The sequence below is a fragment of the Dicentrarchus labrax genome, unplaced genomic scaffold, assembly GCF_905237075.1.
Source record: "Dicentrarchus labrax unplaced genomic scaffold, dlabrax2021, whole genome shotgun sequence".
NCBI lineage: Eukaryota > Metazoa > Chordata > Actinopteri > Moronidae > Dicentrarchus > Dicentrarchus labrax.
The window spans coordinates 28103601-28127450 of record NW_026136714.1 but is presented as its reverse complement, the minus strand read 5'-3'; the positions used below and the strand labels follow the sequence as shown (position 1 = coordinate 28127450).

Genomic DNA, 23850 nt, shown 5'->3' with positions numbered 1-23850 from the left:
TCCTTCGTCTGTTAAGATAACTGAACATTTTGTTTGTCTTGAGGCACTGTCAGTCTTTATATCTCATTTGTAAATGCTTAATAAGCCATAGATAGTGCTCACTTTAGATGAGCTCGTGCAACATACTTAATTAACGAGTAGTAAGTGCTTTGTAACTGTGAATTCCTGCATTAATAACTGTTTATAGGCCATCATTAGAAAATGAATTTGTTGTGAGTTTTATAGAACATCTGCTAACACAGTCACTAATCATTAATACATGTCTGAATAGTGGATGTGCAAGTGCATGCAGAAATGTACAGTACAATGAAGAGTAAAACATTTATAACTGTGATTATAAACCACATAGTAATGACTATTTACAGCAGAATCATGCTTTATAAATGAATTCAGTATTTACTAATCCATAACTAATGTGCTTATCAATGATGAATAAAACATGTTTAACTGTGTTTATAAACTACATACTAATGTGTATTCATGTGTTATAAATGATGAATTCATTATTTATTCATGCTTAACCAATGCTTAATAGTGTGTACTCATTATAAAGTGTTACCGAGGTGGGTGTAAAACCAGATTATTTCCTGTGAATATTGATCAGAGATGAATTTTCCTTCTTTTTTTTCCAATTCGGACTGTATATATATATATATGTGTATTTTTTTTAACAACAATACATATTTAATAGTCTTCTTTTTTGACAGATTCAGTGTTTTCCTCTTGTTGTTCTATTCGCTGTTTGGTTGTTTGAACTTGTCTAATGCAGTATGAGGCTGTTTATCAGAGAGTGAAGGCTCTGTGAATATAGCCTGTGTTCAGCTCTTCAAAGTTTACATCTTAAATAATAATCTAAACTTTAAAAATATAAATGTAATTTAGTTTTCTTCACAGAACTGAATGAAATGCTGGGATTTAGGCCTACTGTGTATATTTTAAAAGTTTTCTTACACCCCTTAAAATCAAGAAGGCCTTTGCGTATGTTTCTGTGCCTGGCCACAAAATAGTCCAGCACTTCACCCGCTGTAAAACCGCAATGTCTTCTGTACACGTCTCTGTTGTTGAATGCTAGCTGTTTCCATGGCTAAGCTGCTGGTGGTAGGTTCATTCTTACGCCACAAACACATGAGTGGTGTGTGCAAGGTTACCGAAAGTTTGAAGATACAGTTAATTTAATTCAATTTTATTTGTATAGCGTCAATTCATAACAGAAGTTATCTCAGGACACTTTTCAAATAGAGCAGGTCTAGACCGAACTCCTTATAACATTATTTACAGAGACCCAACAGTTCCCATAATGATACTAATAATAATAATAAAAATTGACATTAATTGCAGGTCTGTGATGGGACACAAGCTCCAGTCTCTCAGAAAATAAGATGTGCTACAGGGCGGTCCACCCCAACCCCCACACCCTTGCTTCCTGTGTTACTGCATATGGGACACACTACTTCCTGAAATGACACTGAATGTTGGAACTGGGTGTAAATTGTGTGGCCCATAGAGAATATGGGATATCATTTCGGAGTTTGAGCGTTTTAAGTTGTCTTTTTAAATGGATGACGATATGCATGTCATAATTTACTCCTCCATATTTGCAAGCAGAATATAGCAAGACACAAGGGCCCGAGACTGTAAAAGATGGTGCCTGAGAGAGATTTCACGAAACTTTACGGTATCTGTGATGATAAATCTTTCTCTTGAGGATGAAAGGATGGTATTTTTACTGGATTTTATTTTTAAAAGTTTTTTTTTAATTGGTCCAGTACTGAGATAACCCTTAATTCACAGAGTTAGGAGTGAAAATATCAGGCGAGGAAGAGGTCAGGCGTCATGGAGAAACAGTGCGTATAGCCAGAATATTTTCACATCTAACTCAGTGAATTAGTTTATCTCAACCTAAAGCTGCTAGTTATTGGAACAGTGTTGAGACAAATCAAGGTTTTGGTGAGTTTTATTCTGTTTCTGTCGAGTTTGAATGAAGATCTTACTCTTTCACAAAAATGTCTATCTCTGTGGGGACCACTTGTAATAACAGTCTGAGCTTATCAGTGTCAAAAACAAGCACTTTCAGTGGCGGACAGTTACTGTAGAGTACACAACTGCTTGTAAGGATTGTGCTGCTGCCAGTTGCACCAGCTGCCGGCTGCAGTCCTGTCGCTCGATACTGGACAAATTCAAAAAGTGTTGTTCACATCAGTCACAAAAACTTGAAACTAGAGTCCAGATTGAAAATACTGAAGCTATCCTTTAAGGCATGTGCATAAAAGGAGAAAAGGACCCGAACTATATGAAAACATTCTGAAAAGAGAGGCCAACAATGCTTTCAAACGCAGAATCCAGGAACATGTGGATTGTAAATGAGTCTGTATAGTTTAAAACAAGGCTGTGTTGTGTCAGCCTGTAATAAGATTTTTGGTGACACTTCTCTTTAACGTCTGACTATAATTTGCTATGGATCCCTGTAACACACTGACAAAAAAAATGCACCTTCTTTACTATGGTTTTGGTGTCCATGCAAAGTTAATTGTGTAACATTAAGGGGCAAGTCCTGCCCACTCCTTCCCCACTAGATGTCACTGAATCCTACACACTTCTCTTTCACTTCACTTTTAAAGTGGAACATTAAATTAGTTAACGCAATGTTGGAGAATCAAGAAAAGTCACATGTGAGGGAGCTAGAAGTCCTCCTCACTATCTATGGAGAACAGCCTCAACTATAATTTCCACGTTCACCATTTTGTACTAAAGCCAGGCAATGTCAGACCTGTGTAAGAACCTGGTCATGTGCAGGGTCATGCACCTGGGTCGGGTGGTGAATGTCGACCTATTCGCACCGACACCAAAAGCAGTATTTTTCCAGGTCACTGCCTCAGTGTGAATAAGGTATTAGTGTCTTGCAGCTTTGTTTTAACCACAAATAGAGACTTGACTCTGTGCAGACTGATAACACTGACTCTTCATCATGTGACCAATTACATGAAGTCATGTTGGCATAACATGGTGTGACAACATGGCAGTCATCTTACAGCACCTGTGAGTGAATACACACTTTATCATCAAGTCCTGTCTCTGCTACTGTGGGCTGTTGCACTGAGGCACAACAAGTCTGCTGTCTCCTCTCCAGCCCCCAAATGACATTGTCCTCGGGTTTGTTTACAACCAAAACATGAAGCAGGTGCACGCGCTTGTTCCCACGCCACCCACTGGTGCCCTCTATGCCCTCTTCTAAGCAGGCTTTGTCTCATCATTAATGCCAGTGCCAGTGGGTGTCTGCAGTGGCCACAGGACCTGACACTGCTGCATGATGAGGACTGGTGTTGTGTCATGATATGTAGGGATATAAAGCTTAAATACAGTGGATTCATTATAAAAGCATCTTTACAAAGCCCTTCACTGAACTGATTTGAATTTGTCTTTTTTATTTTTATTAATAATCATTAATATGCATGACTTTCTACAAATTTTGTGCATCAGTTATTTTTAAAATACTTTTGGAGGCCAATTTTATACCTTTTTATTAATGAGTTGACAGTTGATAGGTGGCAGGAGATGAGGGTAGTGAGGGATGGGGAACAACATGGAACAATTGAAGTTGCCAAATCTCATATTTAATATGAGTAGGGATGGGACAATATTATCGCGATAAAAACACATCAGTTTATCATGGTGAATTTCCATTATCGTGATAATTGTGAATTGGGATAATCATGAATATTCTCACATTGCTTGACTTAGCTTGACTAGCTCTCCAGCATACAGTCCTATATTGATTTCCTACATTTATTTTAAACAAGGGGACAAGGAGGAACCAGCATCTTTCTAGTGACTGTGTGGAAATAGCAGATTCCAAAATATAGAACAGGGAGATGAGGTGCCTATCTGTGCTGCATTAAATATATGTGATTATCGTGATAATATCGTGTAGCGCAATTATTTTGCCAAGATAATTGTGCCATTAAATGTGCCATTAAATCATCCCATGCCTAAATAGAAAGAGAAAATCAACAATTGGTTAATTGGTCATACTCTGTGAAAGGATATTCATATTATCAAAACACTGTTGCAGACAAATAAATGTTTCCTTTTTTTAGATAATTTCATTTTCAAAAACATTTTTTATATTTTCTTACACACCTAACTACAATGCTATTTCAACTGTTACCATCTCTACTTCTATAGTATTATTATTACTACTGTTAGTACTAGTATTACAACTACCACACTTACCATTGCCACTACTACTTGTCTTCACATACTACTACTCCTACTCACACTACTGCTTTTATGACTACTTTTGCCAAATGTATGCTACATGGCCAAAAGTATGTAGACAGCCAAACATTCTAGCCATATGGGATGGTTAAACATTTGTGGTTCTGTGCTGCAATATCAGACTTCATATGCTGCAGGGATTTTCTCCCAATCAGACACAAGAGCATCAGTGAGGTGATGTTAGGTGTTAAGGTCTGGTTCTGGGTCAATTCATCGTAAAGGTGTTGGATGGAGTTGAGGTTAGGGCTCTGTGCAGGTTCTTCCACACCAAACTGAAACAAACTTTTTTTTAATGGAACTGGACAAACACAAACTAACTAAAAGTTAGAAACACACTGATGTCTAAAATGTTATCTTGAGCTGTAGCATCCTGATTTCCCTTCATTAGAACTAAGGACCCTACTGTACAGATCAAACCGGTAGCCTATACTACAAAGACTTCAATCACATGCTACTGTAATTAATAGTGCAGCAAATACTGCTGCTACTGTGAATACTACTACTACTTCCTATCACTACTAATACTACTATGGTGTGTTCACTGACATACATTGCTGCACATTGTATCCAGAGCAGACAACTGTTGAAAGTCACACACCATACTTGGCTATAAACATGCAACAGAGCCTCTGGTCTTCATACATATTGTGTATCTTCTGACGGTGTGTGTGTGTGTGTGTGTGTGTGTGTGTGTGTAGCTGGATTAGGCTGAGGGAGAGTGAGGGGTTACTGGAGTCCAGCAGCTGTACAAACAAGGGCAGGCCAGATATTACTGTTACCTCACTGAGTGCCATCTCTCCCAGGCCTGCACACACTGGACATATCATTACATAAACCTATTGTTACTCATGTCACACAAAAGCCCTCATTGGGGGGATTACCTCCAAATCATAAAAAATGACACATAACCTGAACCATCTGCCTGCGTGAGACAGAAGATTTAAAGGTCTGGCTTTGGGAAAATGTTGGGTATCTGTCAGGTCACTAATTTGTCTGAAGCAGAGGCACCATGACAGGGACATGGAGCAGGTAAGAGGTGAGCAGGGGGTGGATGTCCTGCTGTAACAGGATCTGCTGCTGTGGTTAAACATAACTGAGTCTGAGCACTTACAGTAATGTAGTGCAAAGCAATGATGCATGGTGATCCTGGAAGAACCTTTTCTTACCTTGCTCTGTGAAGACGCGTCTTTACACAAAACCAGCAGACAGGCGAACAAATTGGTGTATCTCCACATTTTCTCTTCTGAGTGTCGAGGCGCGAAGTTGAGAAAATCCACAGCGACAGTCTCTAACATTCAGTCCAGTGCCCCTATTTTAACTCCATCTCCTTCTCACACAGGGAGGATGATACACTATGAGTCCGTCTGTTCGTCTGTCCGTGTGTCTAAGTTGGTGTATGTGCCTGTTTTGTGCGCCCTGTCTGCGCTGCGCGTTCCGTCTCCAACCCGACGCACAGTGCGCATCATCTGTCATCCGCTGTCCTCCACTGATGGGAGGGGTTTACACACACACACACACACACACACACACACACACACACACACACACACACACACAGACAGTCCCTCAGTGAGTGTATTTAGGCTGTAGACTACGCAGGACGGCGGAGTTTCTCTAATGATACTAATAATTTAAATAATAATAATAATAATAATGGTGATAATAATATTAATAATATTAATAATAATAATAATCACGATGATGATGATGATGATAATAATAATAGTAGTAGACATGGCCCACATTGAGAAAGGAACACGGCTTTCAGGGGGCAGCACATTTGAGCAAACACACATTAGTTTAAAGGGCTTTTGGCGCCATCAGCTGGCCAACTATTGCTTGGAAACTCCAGTCACACTTTTGAATCACTCTTTGAGATGGTTGGAAGCAGTGTTGGGCTCAGTAATCTTTTTTTTAAATTGTATTACTCATTACTCGTTATTTTTTTCAAAAATAACATATGAATTTACTTATTACTTACCTGCTAACAGTAATTAGTTACACTGCTACTTATATTACTTTTCTACTACTCCCGACAAAACTGGTAATTGTGTCCTTTCTCCCCAGAATTCAGACTTATGACGATTCAAATCCATTTTTGTTGTTAAAGCTGCAGTATGTAACTTTTATAGCCACACCTGGACTGAAATGCAGGACATGCAGCCAAAGAACATCAGCAGACTGAGAGTAGTGTTTACTGAGGAATATTTTATTTGAGCTTTTGCTTGATTTAATTTTGTCTGTAAAGGCAAATATGTATGTATTTATTTATGAATAAGTTTTGTTTGCTTGAAATAACAACAAGCCACTGAAGACACATCAAGATCAAGAAATATGAATACCTGCGTGTTAACTTAACCTAACAGTGTATGACTAATTACTGAAAGGAAGTCAGGACTACAGTCATGAGAAAACCTTGACATGCTTTTATGAAAGTGAGGGGGCACAGTGAATGAAGTGAGGGAGCACTGCCCCCTGGTGCCCCCTCGTGGAGCTGACTGAAGTGTCTAGTGGGAAACGCAGTAGTGAGGAAAATGTAGCTCCCCCTCACTGATTGATGCAGTTGATCTGAAAATAAAAGAGGTTGATAAACTCAGTTTGTGTTTTATATCACATTATTAGGGCCAGACTAAGAGAAAAAAATATATATTTTTGGGGGGAAATTACAAGAATAAAGTCATAATATTAGGTCCACGAGAATAAAGTAACATTACGAGAATGAAGTAGTAATTTTATGAGAACTGTCAGTCTGTTGGCTCAACCAGCAAAACTGTTTAACGACGGAATGATGAATCCGTTAGTTTACCTGTTGACTGTACGGTAGGACGGAGACAAACAGCGGCTGCTGGGCTCAGACTGAGGCTGCTGATTGGTTGAGCTGCTCACGTCAGATCTTGAGAACTCTATCAAAGCTTTTTTCTCATTAAAACGATTACATTATTCTTGTATTATTACGACTTTATTCTCGTAATTTCCTAAAAAATAATAATAATTTCTTAGTCTGGCCCTAATACTCCGTCGTAATAACCCACCATTAAGCCTGACCGACAATATATTTTGGTATTATATATATATATATATAATTTATGATTTGAAATATCTACACATGTAAAGTGTTTATGGGTGTTGCAGATAGTGAGTGCTGTGCTAGTGTATTCTCTGGGTCTCCATGTATTTTACAGTCAGAAACAGTTCAGTTGGGATTCTCTGCTAAAACAGCAGGAAATTAATCTGCAACAGTGAATTTACTCTCATTATTATCTTCAGCAACATCATTATCCTCCATTCAAAGTCAGTTATAACAAGAAGCTCAAACTTGTGATTTGCTATGAATTGGAATTTAAGGAAGTAAACAATAATTGTTGCTTTTTAAATATTGAAGACCATGTTCAAAGCTTGAAAATCACTTTTATGCATTTCTGAGGTCAGACTAAGTGCAGTGGAGTAGACCTAAAACCGTACTGTTTTGGAGCTGCTAACTCTGTCTACTCTTTTAATCTTACATATATTATTTGCCACCGTGACAATCCAGATGATGGTGCTATTGAATATTTGCTTTTTAGATTTGTTATTCACTAAATCACTTCCTAAGATTGTACCTTTTCTCCTAGACCTGAAATATGTTCTTAAAACACTGTTTACTAAACAACAAAAAGAGTATTAAGCTTTTGATGCACTATGACATGCACTGGTCATGAAAAATAATTCAGAATTTTGGATCCTATACCACAACCTTACCAAATGACCATTTTTGTGCTCTGGAGCTTTGGTATCGATCAACAGTGAATATTAGGAGCTTCTGTGTGAATGTATATCGAAATAGTCTAATATTCAGGTCCAGCACTAGATCGTACATATTTAATAAGCATTTTATCTCACAAAAGATAAAACAACAAAAACAGCTATTTATATTCAACTTTTTTCAAATTATCATTATTTTTTTCTAGATATATCTCGCTGGCCAAATTGAACCTTATGGTGGGGCCCACCTTCGGCAGCTCTGGTTTACCTGAATATTTGTACATTATCCTGCTGTTAATTAAAAAACAGTATTGGAGTGTGTACAGATGGAGCTGCAGTGATGACAGACAGGCATGTCTCCTGGAATACATACATAGATAATACATAATACAATTACCTGTTTAAAAATATAGTCAGAAACCTTATCCAAGTATCACAAAATTAACTTTACTTTGTTTACTTTCTGTTACTTCTGGATGACCTCATTACCAAATATGTAAATAAACCATATTTATGCATTTATGCAAGTGTATTCTATAGGACAACAGAACAATGTGACCATATTAAATAAAAAAGAAACAGAGAAAAGAAATTAGCATCAACAACGTGTCATCTGCTTCGTGAATTTTTAGAAAAGAAAGACGTATGTATTTAAAATTGTAATCCTGCGAATAATCCCATTTTTTGTTATTAAAATATCTGTAATCTGATTAAGTCTTTATTTCTGTAACTATAATGGAATACAGTTATCTTTTTATTGTATCCTGATCCATGACTCCCAAAGCCTGGACACATGGGGGCCCTCGGGGCAAAACAAAAGGTTGTGAACTACTGCTTTAATGTGTTTTCTTCAGAAAATACACTGTATTGTAATCAGTTGTAGTTTTTTTAATTATTTCCCCAACTGAACAGAACTAAGCAAAGGAACCAGTAGGTAATCTCTGAAGAACTGTAAAGGGGCTGAACAAGTTCTTTTTCCAGCAGCAGTGAAGAACCACTATTATTATTATTATTATTATTATTATTATTATTAACGGGACTTCTCTTTTCACACTGTGACCACCAGAGGGCAGCACCTATTCTCAACTACTTCTTAAACACGAATGAAACTGGCTGCTAACGCTGAGCGTCCTCCTGTCGCTAGCCAAACAGTAGCATAAGTACCAGAAGCTAGCGATAGCATTAACGTGCTTGCTTTCGGCTTATCTAAACTGCTCTTCGGGTTCAGGACGGGACTCCATATCCCACAATGCCCGCGGAGTGATGTCCACACGTTACGTAATAAGTTGTGTGTTTGTGCTGCCTTCACTTCGTGTGGGAGCAAGCGAACTTGATAATATTTGAGGATTGAACACGATGAAGTTAAGCGGAAAGAAGAAATGAGCCGTTCAGTTACAGTTGAGTGAGGTTGTTTCCACTCTTCTGTTCACTGACACGATACATTCACCTGCAGAAGCAACGTTAGGCCTATGGCCCTTGTATGTAACAGTATATTATGTAGCCGTTTATTCAAACTAGTCTAGTTAACGACAGCATTATTAGATTTTGGCTCGGTTTATGTGGCCGTTGGGACTATTTTGGTCCGGTTTGTATCATTTTTATTAACGTAGTTAATTAATTGTTCATGAAATCAACTTTCCATTTGTAAGAGGAAGAATGTATCATGTATTCTTTCAAATGTTACACGGTTTTAATATTTGAACATGATTGAGTTAGTCTACTTCTGTGTCTGATTCTGTTTTGCATTCATTTATTTATTAATTAGTGAAGGTTTAACAGGTCATTTTAGGGTCTATTTCCCTTATTTATGACGTTGTATTGTGAAAAGTTGGACATATTACAGGAAGAATGTAATTCGAATACTCCTCCTAATTGGTTCATTCAAATTCCCCCACAAAACTGTTTAATTATTTAAAACAAAAAGGGGAAAAAAAGACAATTAGTCTGGCGGTCAGATTTGTGTCTGATTTCTAATTGGATGGCCATATCCTCCACCCTCCTAGCAGGCCGTGAACGCACCAGCCCTGGGGGTGTGGACCCAGTTGATTCCCCGCTGACTGGAAGAAGCAGTAGGCTAAATCATGGGACGGCGGTCCGAGCAGTGAGCCAGCCGGGGCTGAGGACGGGGACAAAGCAGTGGCAGCTCGATTCGCTTCACAGTGCGCTATCACCGCTGTCATCTCACCATCCTCATCATCCTCATCATCATCCTCATCATCCTCATAAGCAGCAGCAGCAGAGTGCGGGCTTTTCGTGGTGGTGAGAGGCGACGTCGGGCTGACTCGGGATCAGCCCATGCAGGAGGATGGAGGTAGAGAAGAGGACGAATGGGTTCGACTACCCGGAGAGAAACAACGCAAAGTCCGTTAACGGTAGGCACACACACACACACACACACACACACACACACACACACACACACACACAGCTCCACATGTGGTGTATGAGACTCTGTTGTGTGTGGCTGGATCACACCTTTCCTCACCTCCACGCACAGAAGCATGGCTGCATCCACCAGGCTCCACCACTCTCTCCAAACTGTACACTAATGACCAATGCAGTGGAGATTAGCGCAGACAAGTGTGTGTACGCAGTGTGTAGTAGTGTGTGTACGCAGTGTGTAGTAGTGTGTGTACGCAGTGTGTAGTAGTGTGTGTACGCAGTGTGTAGTAGTGTGTGTACGCAGTGTGTAGTGCTAAAATGAAACACGTGTGAACACGTGAAGTCCTGCATTTTTGGCCAGGTTCGGTTTGTTTCCTTGTTTTGCATCAGTGGGGGTGATTGGATTGTGTGTTTGCTTGCTGCTTGAGGTGTGTGTGTGTGTGTGTGTGTGTGTGTGTGTGTGTGTGTGTGTGTGTGTGTGTGTGTGTGTGTGAGAGAGAGAGATTTGGGCTTGCTGGGAACAGAGGTCGGAATGTTTTTATTTGGAGGTGGTCAGTCAGGCTCGGGGAGATCGTAAAAGGTGAACTTTTGAACTTGGAGAACGCCCTGAAGCCATTAGCGTGTCAGTGGGCAGAATCCGGGCGTTACATGCGCCGCGCAGGCTGGAGGAGAGGGAAATGTGATAAGATTGGTTCATTCATAGCTGGGTGAATTTCACATTTATCTACAGCTGCGTTGATCTTCACAGCCTTTATGTGACACTGACTTTGTTGCTCATTTACATGCAGATCACAGTGGGAGTAAAACGTCCCCCACAGCTCGCTTCGATATCACTGCCAATTTATCATTTCTTCATATGTTCCATATTGACCACAACCAGTTCCAGGCCCGAAGTGAAGCCCCCACAATGCCTTGCAGCAGTGTCTGTCCCAGGCGCCAGTCTCATATCGTGCCCCCATGCGGGTGACTGAAGATTTATTGACATTTCCAAGATTAAAATTCCTTTAACTCTGAGCAGCACGCTCACCGTGACTTGTGTGGACGAAGACATGGAACTGTGTGATCTGATTGGTACATCTGTGTGTGTGTGTGTGTGTGTGTGTGTGTGTGTGTGTGTCACCTGGTTGTAGAATAACTTAATAAGCCCTAACGATAAAAATATAAGGCCTGCAGGAGTATTGGATGGATTTGTTCTGGTTTTTATAGATCATTCTACAAAATACAAAAAAGAAAAAACTTGAATACGTTAAAATAGCCTTTATTATATTTCAAAAGCTTATTTTAGGCATAGTTTCATTTGGTAATTAATGTTTCATTTATCAAGCCAAAAGCCTCAAACATTCTCTCAAATGTGACCAATTGCTGCCTTTTTTATTAAAAACAAAATATGTTTGCGTTTTAGATTATTAGTTGAATATACCATCTTTTTAAAAAAAATACAAAAATGAACATTTTCCAACTATTTTATGAACAAAGCAGTTGATCAATAATTGAAATACTAATCAACAGATTAATCAATAATTAAAATCATTGCAGCAACCTTAAATGAACAGTGCAGTGGATCTGTTAATGGCAGAATGTAATACAAGTAAAGGAAATAAAAAAACAGACACTTAATGGAATAAACCAAATAAAGGTGAATGTCTTAACATTTGATCAGCCCTTGATAAGGATTTCATTTTAGAATATGATTCATTTTCACTTTCCATTGAAATGTACACATTGTCTTGGATACAATTCTTGTAATACCATACAATAGAAAACTGCAGGGTTAGGGTTATTTTTTCAGTATTTTTTAAAATGTTACAATATACAGTAATAATTCTGTGTGAGAAATGCCTTTTTAAATAATGTAGAGATGAAATGAGTTTTCGATCAACAGTAAAATAATCGACAACTATTTTGATCGTCCTTTAATCATTTAAGTCAGTGGTTCTCAAAGGGGGTACATTTTTTCATTAGTGTTCCCCCAGACCAACACAAAGCATTTCTGGTAAAAAAAAAAAAAAACATCCATATAAAATGTTTATATGATTTATTAAGAAAAAAACTTGCTTTGTTTCAAATGTTTAGAATCCATCACAGAATTCATGGAAAACCAATATTTTGTCATGCAGTAACACTAAGACGGCATTGAAGTTGCATTGAACTGCGTCTTTTTTATCAGCTGTACTTCCACCGAGCTCCCTTACTGAGCTCCCTCCAGGAGGTTGTGATCGCAACAATTCACACAAATTCAACCAATCCCTGTGAATTCTGCCTGACTTTCCCATTTTGTTCAATCACCGCAACTTAAGTAATTGCAGCTTTGTTTTGCAATATTCACTTTCTCCTGCAATTTAATTGCAGAAATGCCTGAAAATATTACAACATGCATAGCAATTTATTTAGAAAAGCTGCTGTGAAATGAGGCATTTTAGGCCGCAATAATCCCCAAAAAGTGAAATTGTGGAGGGATTGGCAGTACTCGCAGTAAATTGTGATTTATCAAACTGGCATTTACATGTTTTTATTGAACTTATAATTATTTTATTATTTTTATTTTATTTTGACTGATTTTTTTTTTTTGATTAACATTTAAAAAAATTAAATAAATACAGTACAGTCTTGCACTACTTCAATCATTTTTCAAGCGAAAAGGCCAAACATTTACTGTCATTGTCTTATGTAACTGTACAAACTGTCAAATTTGGGGTTTTGGACTTTTGGTTGAAAAAAAACAGAAATTGAATGTTGTCACCATGTGCTCTGGTGAACTGTGATTTTTGACATTTTTCACTATTTTCTGCCATTTTGTCGACCAAATCGTGACTCCGTTAATACAATAGGCAAGGCAGCTTTGTTTATACAGCACAAGTTAATGTTCTTTACACACAAAGAAAAGCATGTATATAAAAATAGTTGACCAATTAATTAATGTAATCGCAAGGAAGACAGATGTTCCAGATGTTAAAGTCCAGCTGGTTAGCCCATCAGTGACAAAGTGTCAAAGCCTTTCTTTCACCTCACATTGTTACATAGAAAACAAAGCAGCCAAGCCTCCTTCCAGCTCCTGCCTCTCCACATAACCACATTTGAAGAACAAACTAAATTTCCATTGATCTCTATGAATCCAACACACACACACACACACTCTCTCTCTCTCTCTCTCTCTCTCTCTCTCTCTCTCTCTCTCTCTCTCTCTCTCTCTCTCTCTCTCTCTCTCTCTCTCTCTCTGCGCAGTGAAGTCTGCTTGTTTTAATGTAATTGACCTCAGTGGAAGGAGCAAGGAGAAGGAGGAAGACAGGAGGGGTTAAGTATTTGTGTGGATCTACGTTTTGGGCCTCGGGGGTTTGTGGACTTGCACGACGGGGCTTAAAGAAAGTGCTTTGTCAGCCCCCCCCCCGCCACACACACACACACACACACACACACACACACACCGCGGTCCGCGCTGTCCCTCGGGGCAGGGTGAAGGGGACGGCTGGCAGTGGGTGGGGCAGGGGACAGGATGCAGAACCCCCCTGCCGTGACGCTTGAATGATGAGCCAGGAGGAGTACAGTAGGGGAGGAGGGGCTGCTGCTAGGTGGAGGCGGGGTAGAGGTGTGTCGGGGGTGGGGGCCACACGCAGGCAGATGTGAGCCATCATGTTATGTTTTCTTCTTCTTCTTAACTTGACTCCCTCGGCTATCATTAGATCTGTGTCAACACCGGCACTCACTCACTCACTCACTCACTCACTCACTCACTCAGTATTTAAAACTGTTGCTAATGTTACTCTGTTCAAACAGGATGGTTGGATTAATTTGGATGAAAATAAGTGTCATCTCGTATTATAAAAAAAGTTTGTATTTTATCTTAATTTATTTTAAATGTTATTCTAATGTAAATTGAATTATCTTTTTCTCAGTGTGTACCATGAAGGGACTGCAAACTTTAATTTCGTTGTACAACCTCATGTTTCATAATGATAAATAAATGTCTAAACTCTTTGTTACAATAAAGAAGGTAACGTATTAATTGAAATGATATTTAAAGAAGCAAGAGCAGCATTTCTTACAGTTAGGATGAAAGACATTAACTGAAAAAGTTACAATTTTCTTAGACCTTTGAACAGATTTGGGCAACTACTGTTATTCCGTTATCAGTGAATATGCTGATTATTTTCTCAGTTAATTGGTAGGAATCTAACAACAATATATTGCGAGACAGTTAATTCATGAAACAAATATGTGAAGATTTGAATCTGAGATGAAAAATGAATGGTGACATTCATCCTATGTGCCTAGTGTCAGTAGCTGTATCAAGGTGCAAAGACATCAGTTTCACTTTTACAAAGCAAAGGAAAAATGCATTGTTTTGCCCAGTTTATACCCTACCTCAGAAATAAGAAAGGATTGTATAATTTGATTTAATATTAGTGCTGTCAAACGATTAAAATATTTAATCGCGATTAATCGCATTAATGTCATAGTTAACTCGCAATTAATCGCACATTTTTATCTATTCTAAATGTCCCTTGATTTCTTTTTGTCCCATTATTTTTTTCTCATTTTAATGCTCATCAACATGGAAAAGTGGATCGGCTTGCTTTGTGCAAATACTGTAGTGTTCAATTTCACATTGTCACTTGGAGCAAATAATCTCTCACACAATGTAACACTGTCCATCAATAATAGGGTGAAAAAAATACTTTGTCACACAACAGCCCCTTCAACAGCCCTTTCTAAGGGATCAAAACAGGGCGATACCAAATAAAATTACACAGTGCACATGTAAGGTAAACTAGGACTATAGTGCAGTTAAACCATGGCTTAATACTTTTCTGAAGTTTGCTTTGAACATAGCAGTCAGGCTACTTTATTCACCAGAGGCTCAACCCAGCCTCTTGTATTTCAGAAAGAATGAACAGTAATGATTACTAATAATAGGTAAGCCTACTCCTTCTTTGCTTTGAGCCAGCGTTAAACTGACAGCACTAGAAAATATATTAGATTTTTTTTTGAGAAATAAAGGAATCTTTTTTTTGTTCAAGAAAACCGTATCATACATTTTATTGAATCATGATTTGAGTCTGTCCCTGTTAATCTACTAATCATTTGGTCTACAAAATGTCAAACAATAGTTCCCAGATTGGCATTTCTGCTCGTAAAATACCTGAAACCATTCTCAAAATAGTTGCAATCTTGTCTAATAGACGACTGATTGTTGCAGCTCTACAACAAATCAGTGGTTTCTTTTTGTATAAAAGTAGACGTGTTACTCTTGGCCGCCAGGTTAGCTCAGTGTGTAGAGGTGGCGACCCATGTACCGAGTCCTTGCTGCAGCGGCCCAGGGTCGAATCCGACCTGCGGCCCTTTGCTGCGTGTCATCCCCTCTCTCTGCCCCCCTTTCCTGTCTGTCTTCAGCTGTCACTATCATAAAGGCAATAAAAGCCCCCCAAAAATACCCCCCCCCAAAAAACGAGAAACAACCTGGATACTTGGAAGTATTTAAAGTAATTAATCAAGTATTTAGACTCCTATTCCGACTGAATGGAAGTTGTGTGAGTTATTTTAAATGGATGTTTGAGGGACTGAAGTAAATCCAGCAGATGTTATATAACATGTTACATGTTATTAAAAGATCTCTCCAAGTCATTCACTTAAATATAAAATGTTTAAAATGTCACATTTTGTAAAGAAATTTGCAACAGTGTCTATTTTTTCCAGTGCAGATTGACGAGTCTCTGATCTTGAAACAGGGGGCATGAGATATTGATATGACCTCCTGTCCTACTGCAATGATTTTTTTTTTTAACAAAATAAATTGGAAACCGGAAGAAATTATCTCAACTCATTTCAAAGGCAGTGGAAGCAGGGAGTAAATCCTCAAACTACACCCAACCCAAGATAATTTCACCAGATTCAAGAAAATACTTCACACGGGCTGATTAGCATTTCAAACAGTTTATCTCACAGCGCGCTCCACAGCAGATGGTTTCACCATTTAAAGGCTATGTTTTGATGATTGAAAGGATCTTTGAGTGTGTTATCAGAGTGGTTACTAAGTTACTTAGTTTGTCGCAAAAAACAGGCCAAGCTAACTGTATTGTATTGATCAAATGAAATGTGGTTTGATTCGGCAAATATTTTTTTAAGTCAAGAGAGGATTGGCTTGATTGATTTACTTTCATTTCAATTTTTAAATTAAAACAATAATGTTTAAAGAATAAAGCTGAAAACATAAATGTACTGAAAAACTTAGACATTCACAAAAAAAATATTGTCACTCCTGTTTGTATTAACTTTACCAGAAATGATTTGTGTAGTGAATTATTCTCTCATTTTAGCCTGTAATCCTATAAAATAAAATAATCAAAATTTTTGTTTTGTTTCCTTTCCTCTAAATGTCACACACATCTAAAAATATACATGAATCTGAAGACTTCTTAAAACTAAAAAGACTATTTTTATTTTTACATTATCTTCATCATTGCCACCTCTCATCGTTGATCCTTTTGCGTGTTAATCTTTTTTGTTAATTTTGCACATCATTCAGAGTTTGTTTTTTTCATAGTTACATTGTGTCCTTTCTTCACAAATTTCACGCCCATATACAAAAACCAGCATGAAAAAGCACATTACACATTCTTCATTCACATGCAGCCTTTATTACATTACTTTTTTGTAAGGGATTGAAGTAAAATGCTCCAATGTCTTCTGGCCGTAGGGATTTGTCTACATTTCAAAATAAATGTCCTCATTTACCTTCATAAGAATAATGTTGCCACATTAGTATAAAAAATTGTACCAGAGAGAGGACAAAATGCTCTTTAGATTCAGTACCAGACAACTAACTGACCAATGTAGGTTTGAGAGGGAACGAAGGAACCAAGACAAACAAGTATAAGCAACGGGATGATTGAATGGTGTGGACTGTGTTTGAGTCCAGTGTTGCTGAGGAGAGTCCTCTGTCCTGTCTGAGAGGTCTAGAGGCTGAATGTCCTTCATCCTGATGCTGCTGTTTCCAGGCAACGCACCTCTGTGTGTGTGTGTGTGTGTGGTCAGGGTGAAGAGGGTCAGATTCTGATGCAACAGCAACCGCACAACACAACAGGCTCAGATCACTTTCAGATCACTCTCCCTTCTTATCTTATCAGGACAACATTCTAACAGTCACATCACACTGCGCTGTGTGCATGTAGATGTAGCCTTAGTTACACCACATTACCACACCAACATCCTCTAACCTGACACACTGCACATTGCATTTTGTCATTGAATACTATAAGAAATGTCAAATTACCAATCACTCTACAGTGTTTTTCACCTGTTTACCGTTACACTGCTTTGGTGTGCCTTGTTTCAAGATATTGACACACAAAAAAATCCCTGAACCCGAGGCCACAGCGTCAGGATTACAGGGATGGGTAGTCATTTCTCCATACTACTACTACTACTACTACTACTACTACTACTAATAATAATAATAATATTGCCCACAATTGGCAGATATCTGACAGTGTTACAGACCAATAGACCAAACTGCAGACTTAAAATCAGTTCAATATTGACATTTTCTTCTGCCTCTGACTGAAAAAATTATATCTGCCTGAAAATAAGAACTATTGAGCTTCCCCCGTCATCAATGCAAAACAATCGGCCAGAGTTTGGGAAAAACATTTCTGTAACTGCCCTTTTTAACAATGTGTGGGTGCACTACAAGCATATTTATTAGCATCAGTAAATGATCACTGAAATGTCCAAAGTAATGACTGTCATGTTTGCATCGTGAACTGAAAAACCTCTGAAAAAATAGTGAATGACATTTATGTAAAAGTTCAAAGGGACATGCTGTAATTTCATAATTGTGAAAACCCGAGGTTATATCCGCAACCCCAGTTCTCTGACAATGTCTGAAAACAGAAAAATCCATCACAGTTTCCCACAATCCAAAATGGCATCAGTCCAATGACCAAAGATATTTTATTATTTAACCTTTTTTTTAAACAGGAAGTTTCTAAAGATTGAAAACTCAGCACAGCAGTTTAAATAGAAGTTTAAATGGACATAAAACACAATTGACAGAGAATGCAAGCATCAAACACATAAGGGACTAAATCAAGCTCAAATAAGGCATTTGTATTTTTGTTTTTTAAAATTCTATTAAAGTAAAGCAATTTTGTATACTAACATTTAAGATGACATTTTTGGTATTTATGCTTGAAAATAGCTAATGTGTGCCTAACAGATTTGGACAGTCAATTGAGCAACTGATTAATTGACTTGTTGGGTGTTCAAAAACGAAACAACAACAAAATCCCATTGACACAATACTCATGGAAGGATGGAGAGAGAAAAAAGAAATGATGAAAATTTAGCAAGAAAAGAATGGAAATTTGCCAGTGTGGACAAAAAATAGGTCTTACACTGAATTCAGTATGGTGTTAAATCCCTAAATTTAATCTAAACCTGCATAAGCCCTGGTACAGTGAATGGATACATTAAAAGGTGACAGGGTGAGTGGTAACGTATATGTATCATTTAATGTTTGTGGCTTTTGATACTTAGTGCTTACCAATCTGTTGTCATCTTCCTTTATCAAATTGTTAATTGATTTAAATCTTTCAGTTCAAACTTCTGTCATCTAAATGTGCTGTTTTAAGCTCACAAACATCTCTAGCTCCCACCCTCACTGAGCTCTGTGGTTTTGTTGTTGTGTGCGCTACGATGGACACGTGGGGGGGAGGTGAGCGCTATGGGAACGGTGACCAGGGTCAGTGGGATGTTGCTCTTGAAGCATTAATGGCCTGCTCTCTGCTGACCTCCACGTAACCCAGGAAAGTATTTACAGCCTCCACTTGATCCATGAGCTACAGGCTGGGGACGGCAGTGAGGCCGTTCTGAGTGGGATGTTTGCTGGCTCAGTCCTGGCACAACCCAAGGCTCTAACAGCTGCTAATGAGCTGCAGGGGAGGGCAGGGGAGGACGGGAGAGGAAGCTGCCATAAAGCATATTTTGCAGGGGAATAGATTACAGTAAGTATGGAGGACAGTTGGCAGAGTGATACTGGCTATCTGTGAGCCACGCTTTTGTCAAGCCTGTGATATTCAACACGTAGCACGGCCAGAGGCCATAAACGTCTTCAATTTGAGTTTGAATTTGGTTGGAGGATGAGTTTACAGGCAGCTGTAAAACACTGAACTTGGTATGTAGAGTAGGTATGGCTTTCCTGTGAAACTGCAGTGCTGGAGGATGCAGTTGTCGCAAGGGTTATAAAAGAGCAGCTGAGAAGCTTCATTTCTATTTTAGAGGGGAAAATAGGGTCTCCTGCTAGCAGTCATAATGATTAGGTATCACTTATTTGGATGTCTGAATGAGAGAAGAGACTCAGAAGGGATTTGTCTGGTGCATGGATGCAAAGGTCCTTGCATGCTGGGAAGATTTGAAGATCACTCACTGATTTACAGACGATCAACAGGCACCAGAGTAATTTCACAGTCAACAGAAAAAGGCACACAGAGCTGTGCACATTGACTCTTTTAACAGAAATCTGCTAAACAGTTAAAACTGTTACTAAACTGTTCTCATTACCTTAACACACACACAAACACACACACACACACACACACACACACACACACACACACAGTTATAAGCAAACATTCCCTGATTGCTCACTACAGTTGTGAAAAGGGTGGATTGCAGAGCTACATCTAACAATTCTTTCCTTTTTGATAAATCTGTACATATTTTTCAAGTTTTGTCAGTTCAGTCTGTAAAATCGAGAAATTGAGAAAAATGTCCAAGGTGATATCTTAAAATGTATTGTTTTGTCACGCCTACTGTCCGAAACACAAACATATTCCATTTACAATTATATAATACTATAATAGTTTAATAGTTAATAAGTAATATTTTCAGCTTAAGTGCTTATAGACCAGTGGTTCCCAACCTGGGGGTTGCCAGAGCTTCGTGGAGGTTGCAAGGCCTTCTTGATTTAAAGGCACACTATGCAAGATTTTTACCTTAATATAACAGCTTCCAAGTCATTTCGATGGTAAACGAACTCGTAGTATAGCGAATCATCCCGATAGCAAAGCAGGAGGGGGACGCCGTTGGCAGAACCAGCAATGCAAGTCTGAAAGGTGGCGCCCCGCCAAATCTCACGGGAATCACAGATTGCTTTACGGCGCGACGTCACATATATCAGCGACATAAGAAGCAGCCTCAATGGAAGACACTAGCAGGCATTCACTCAGACGTTACCTGGTCAGTAGACATCTTCGGAGTCTATCTTTGCCTGGTCGATGTCCGACGCTTCCATCCTACTGAACATGTACCGGAAAATCCGGGGGAGGGGATCAGGCCGTGAGTGCAGAGACGCAGAGCCGTATATAGAGACGGCTCTGGTGAGTGGTATTTACGACAGTTAACGTTAAATACAAGTACTCCGCAGCGACTCTAGGGGTAGCTGTTTGACAAAACCGGAAAACTGCATAGTATGCCTTTAATGGCGTGTAGGAAAACATAAAAATATCCTATATCAAGGCATTTGCTTCACTTCTGTCAAGTAAAGCAAATGTAAAGTAAGTACAAATGTAAGAACAATGGCCAGGGACAAGAAAACACTGAATTTGTAAAAAATAAGTAGCAAATAATCTGCTCAAAATTCATTCATATTCACAAGTTCACGATTTGGGTTAATTGTATAGTATAAAATATGAAATATCCATAAAATACAAGGACAAATTGGGAATGACTGATATAGTCAGTGATTGAATATGTGTTTCAAATGAGGTATATTAAATATGCCAACTTTAAGACTGAATCGTGCAGACTTTACTGTCAACCCGAACAGAAGTGGAGGAGCCAGGTGGAAAAAAATCCAATAATTGTAGATTGTGAATGAAGTTGATCCAACCCAAGTAAATTAAGTTAGCCCAACTTTATTAACATAAACACCATACTTAATAATAATTTAATACTATGCTAACAAAATTATAGTTTGCTATTCAAACACAATCCCTGATACTGACAGAAACCTCAGGAACATTGCACGTTGCTGGAAAAAAATTGTTGGAAAAAAATAATACCAAAGATTTGATTTTGTTTTGTTCGTTCCGTAGTTAAAATTGCATTACATTTGGTGTAGAGCACATTATGACTTGTTTAGGACTTGAAACCCAAAGTTATGGATTTGGGACTTGTCAGTCTTGGGACATGCAAAGACTTACTTGTGACTTGAAAAACAATGACTTGGTACTAACTAAGTTAACTGAAGACGGTTACTTTGATTTCATTTTCTCCAGGGAGGGAGGTGTTCTGATAAGTAGGCTTTTTCGTTTGCTGTCTAGAAATAAAAGCACAAATTAAACGTTGCAAACACATTTATTTGATAATTCAATTTAAACATTACCTATACTTTTTTGACGCATCATAGATAAGATAGAATACAGTTAAAGAGGTCAGGAATTGCTACCTGCCACAATACGGCAAAGTGGATTCAAGACTGATTGTTGTTGCCCAAATGTTTTCGGGGACCAGATCAGTTTTGAACCAGTCTTCACCGCATGTCAGTGTTTTACCGCCACACATGATCAGAAGGCCCTGGTAGTCTGAGCTGAGATTAACAAAAAGTGAGCTGCATCTAAAGGTTTCGAGCATGGTGCCTCCACAGGCAGATCCCCCGGTTTTGGCTTTTTTCTGTGTCGGTTTTGTAAGATGATTATTATCAGATGGCTGCTATGGGCCTGAGTTTGCACAGTGCAGTACGCTAGCCGGCTCTGTGAGGCAGTAAAACTCTGACCCCTGGTATGATGAAAGGGAAGTTGCTCCTTTGAGCGTGTCAAGCAGCGGTGACGGAGTCCCCACCCCTCTGACCACAATGTGACCCTCGGCCCAGCCGCCCGCTAGGATTAGCACAGATAAAGACATACATTCATTAGTTTAACATAACATACACTGATGACTGCGCTATGAAAAGTCTCAAGAGGCTATAAAAAGTGGCCTTCGCCCCCAATGTTTGATCTTAAAGGCTACAGTGTGGCTAACACTGTAGCATTACATAAAAAGCATTAAATTAGTTTAAGTCAAATATCCATCAATCAGGGGTTCTGTAGGTTTCAACAGTTTACATTTAAGACTTTTTAAGACCATTATAAATGCAATTTAACACGTATTTCATAATACATTTAAAAGAGGCTGAAAAACTTTATACAAGTAACGTTAACTTCATTAATCCAACCTACGAGCATTCAAAATCATATTTAACATTTTAAGTCCTAAAATTCAGATTATTGGATTTTACACTCAATGATCAAGATCACTTATTGATCTAAAGGATTTTTTACTGCTACATACAGTATTTTCTCAATATTTAGTATTTAAAATAAATCTATACTTGGAAGTGCCTTTGTACCGTTGGTAACCACAAATTATTGGTTTAATTTAATGTGTATGGATTAACGAAAAAACACATTTATTAGTGAGCTTTAGAGGGCATTTCTTGCCTTTATCAGAGCCAGGCTTGCTGTTTCCTCCTTTCATCCTCCTCATCTCACTCTCGAGATGAACACAAATGAGTGTATTCCCCAAAACTGTACCTTTTTACTTTAGAGATAGAGAAGTTCTGTGTCTTTAAAAAATGAGCAACATACGTTTGTAATGATGTCCTGATGTTGGGAAGGCATGCAATGATGCAAAATAAAGATAATAATCGGCAATTCCCCTTCAAATGCATTCAAACTAAAGTAACATGCCTGTTTTTAAAATACAAGGAGAAGATATTGTGCAAAACCTTCATCTTCTGTTTAATCTCTCCAAAAAGACTGAAAAAACAAGTGACAGTGCTAAATGCAGGTTGTCTTTGAGTCCTAGAAAAGGCTGTGGCTCAGGTGGTAGAGAGGGTTGTCCTCTAATTAGAAGGATGACGGTTTGATCCCCAGCTCCTCCTGCTGCATGTCGAAATGTCCTTGAGCAAGATACTGAACCCCAAACTGCTGCTACTATACTATACTATACTCTACTATACCATACAGTGAGTTCTAAAACTCAACAAAAATATATGGAATATAATTATTATTTATATATTTTATTTAAATATTAAATGATGTCTTTAATTCAGTTACACAAGTCTTAAAAATGGTGTCTCTCTTGGGTTTCTGGATCAGGTGATGAAAATATAACACTACTGGCATTTAAAACCCGGATTAGTCATCACGGGAGAATCTTCTCTCCGTCACTTCCAGGTGATCAGACAGCCTCTGCCGGTCAAAGTGCGACCCCGTGAGCCCTGTGAACTTGAGAGGCGCTGAGAGGTGGCGCTATGGGGCCTTGTGCTTTGTCAGCTTGAAGCAGCGGGGAGGACAGAGCAGACATTGTGCTGCGTTGTGTTACACGCCGAGGTCAAGGGTCAGGTTTAGAGGTCAAATGGATGACTGCGGAGCAGGCTGTGAAGCCAACCCTAGAGTTCCTTCACAATCTGTCATA

General features: G+C 38.6%; 2 protein-coding genes across 3 annotated transcripts in view; one reads left to right on the top strand and one right to left on the bottom strand.

Annotated features, from left to right (window-relative positions):
- olfml2a (olfactomedin-like 2A) overlaps nt 1-5737 on the bottom strand; it is a 29397-nt gene extending 23660 nt beyond the window's left edge. Inside the window, exon 1 of the mRNA XM_051422302.1 lies at nt 5442-5737. Within this exon, the coding sequence (XP_051278262.1) occupies nt 5442-5570 (129 nt within the window). The 5' untranslated portion in view covers nt 5571-5737. The remainder of the gene's footprint in view (nt 1-5441) is intronic.
- A 4335-nt stretch (nt 5738-10072) lies between these two features.
- The window catches only part of nr6a1a (nuclear receptor subfamily 6, group A, member 1a), a 94317-nt gene continuing 80539 nt past the window's right edge, over nt 10073-23850 (top strand). For both annotated transcript variants that reach the window (XM_051422333.1, XM_051422332.1), the window contains exon 1: nt 10073-10388. In XM_051422333.1, coding sequence (XP_051278293.1) covers nt 10322-10388 — 67 coding nt within the window. In that variant the 5' untranslated portion in view covers nt 10073-10321. The remainder of the gene's footprint in view (nt 10389-23850) is intronic.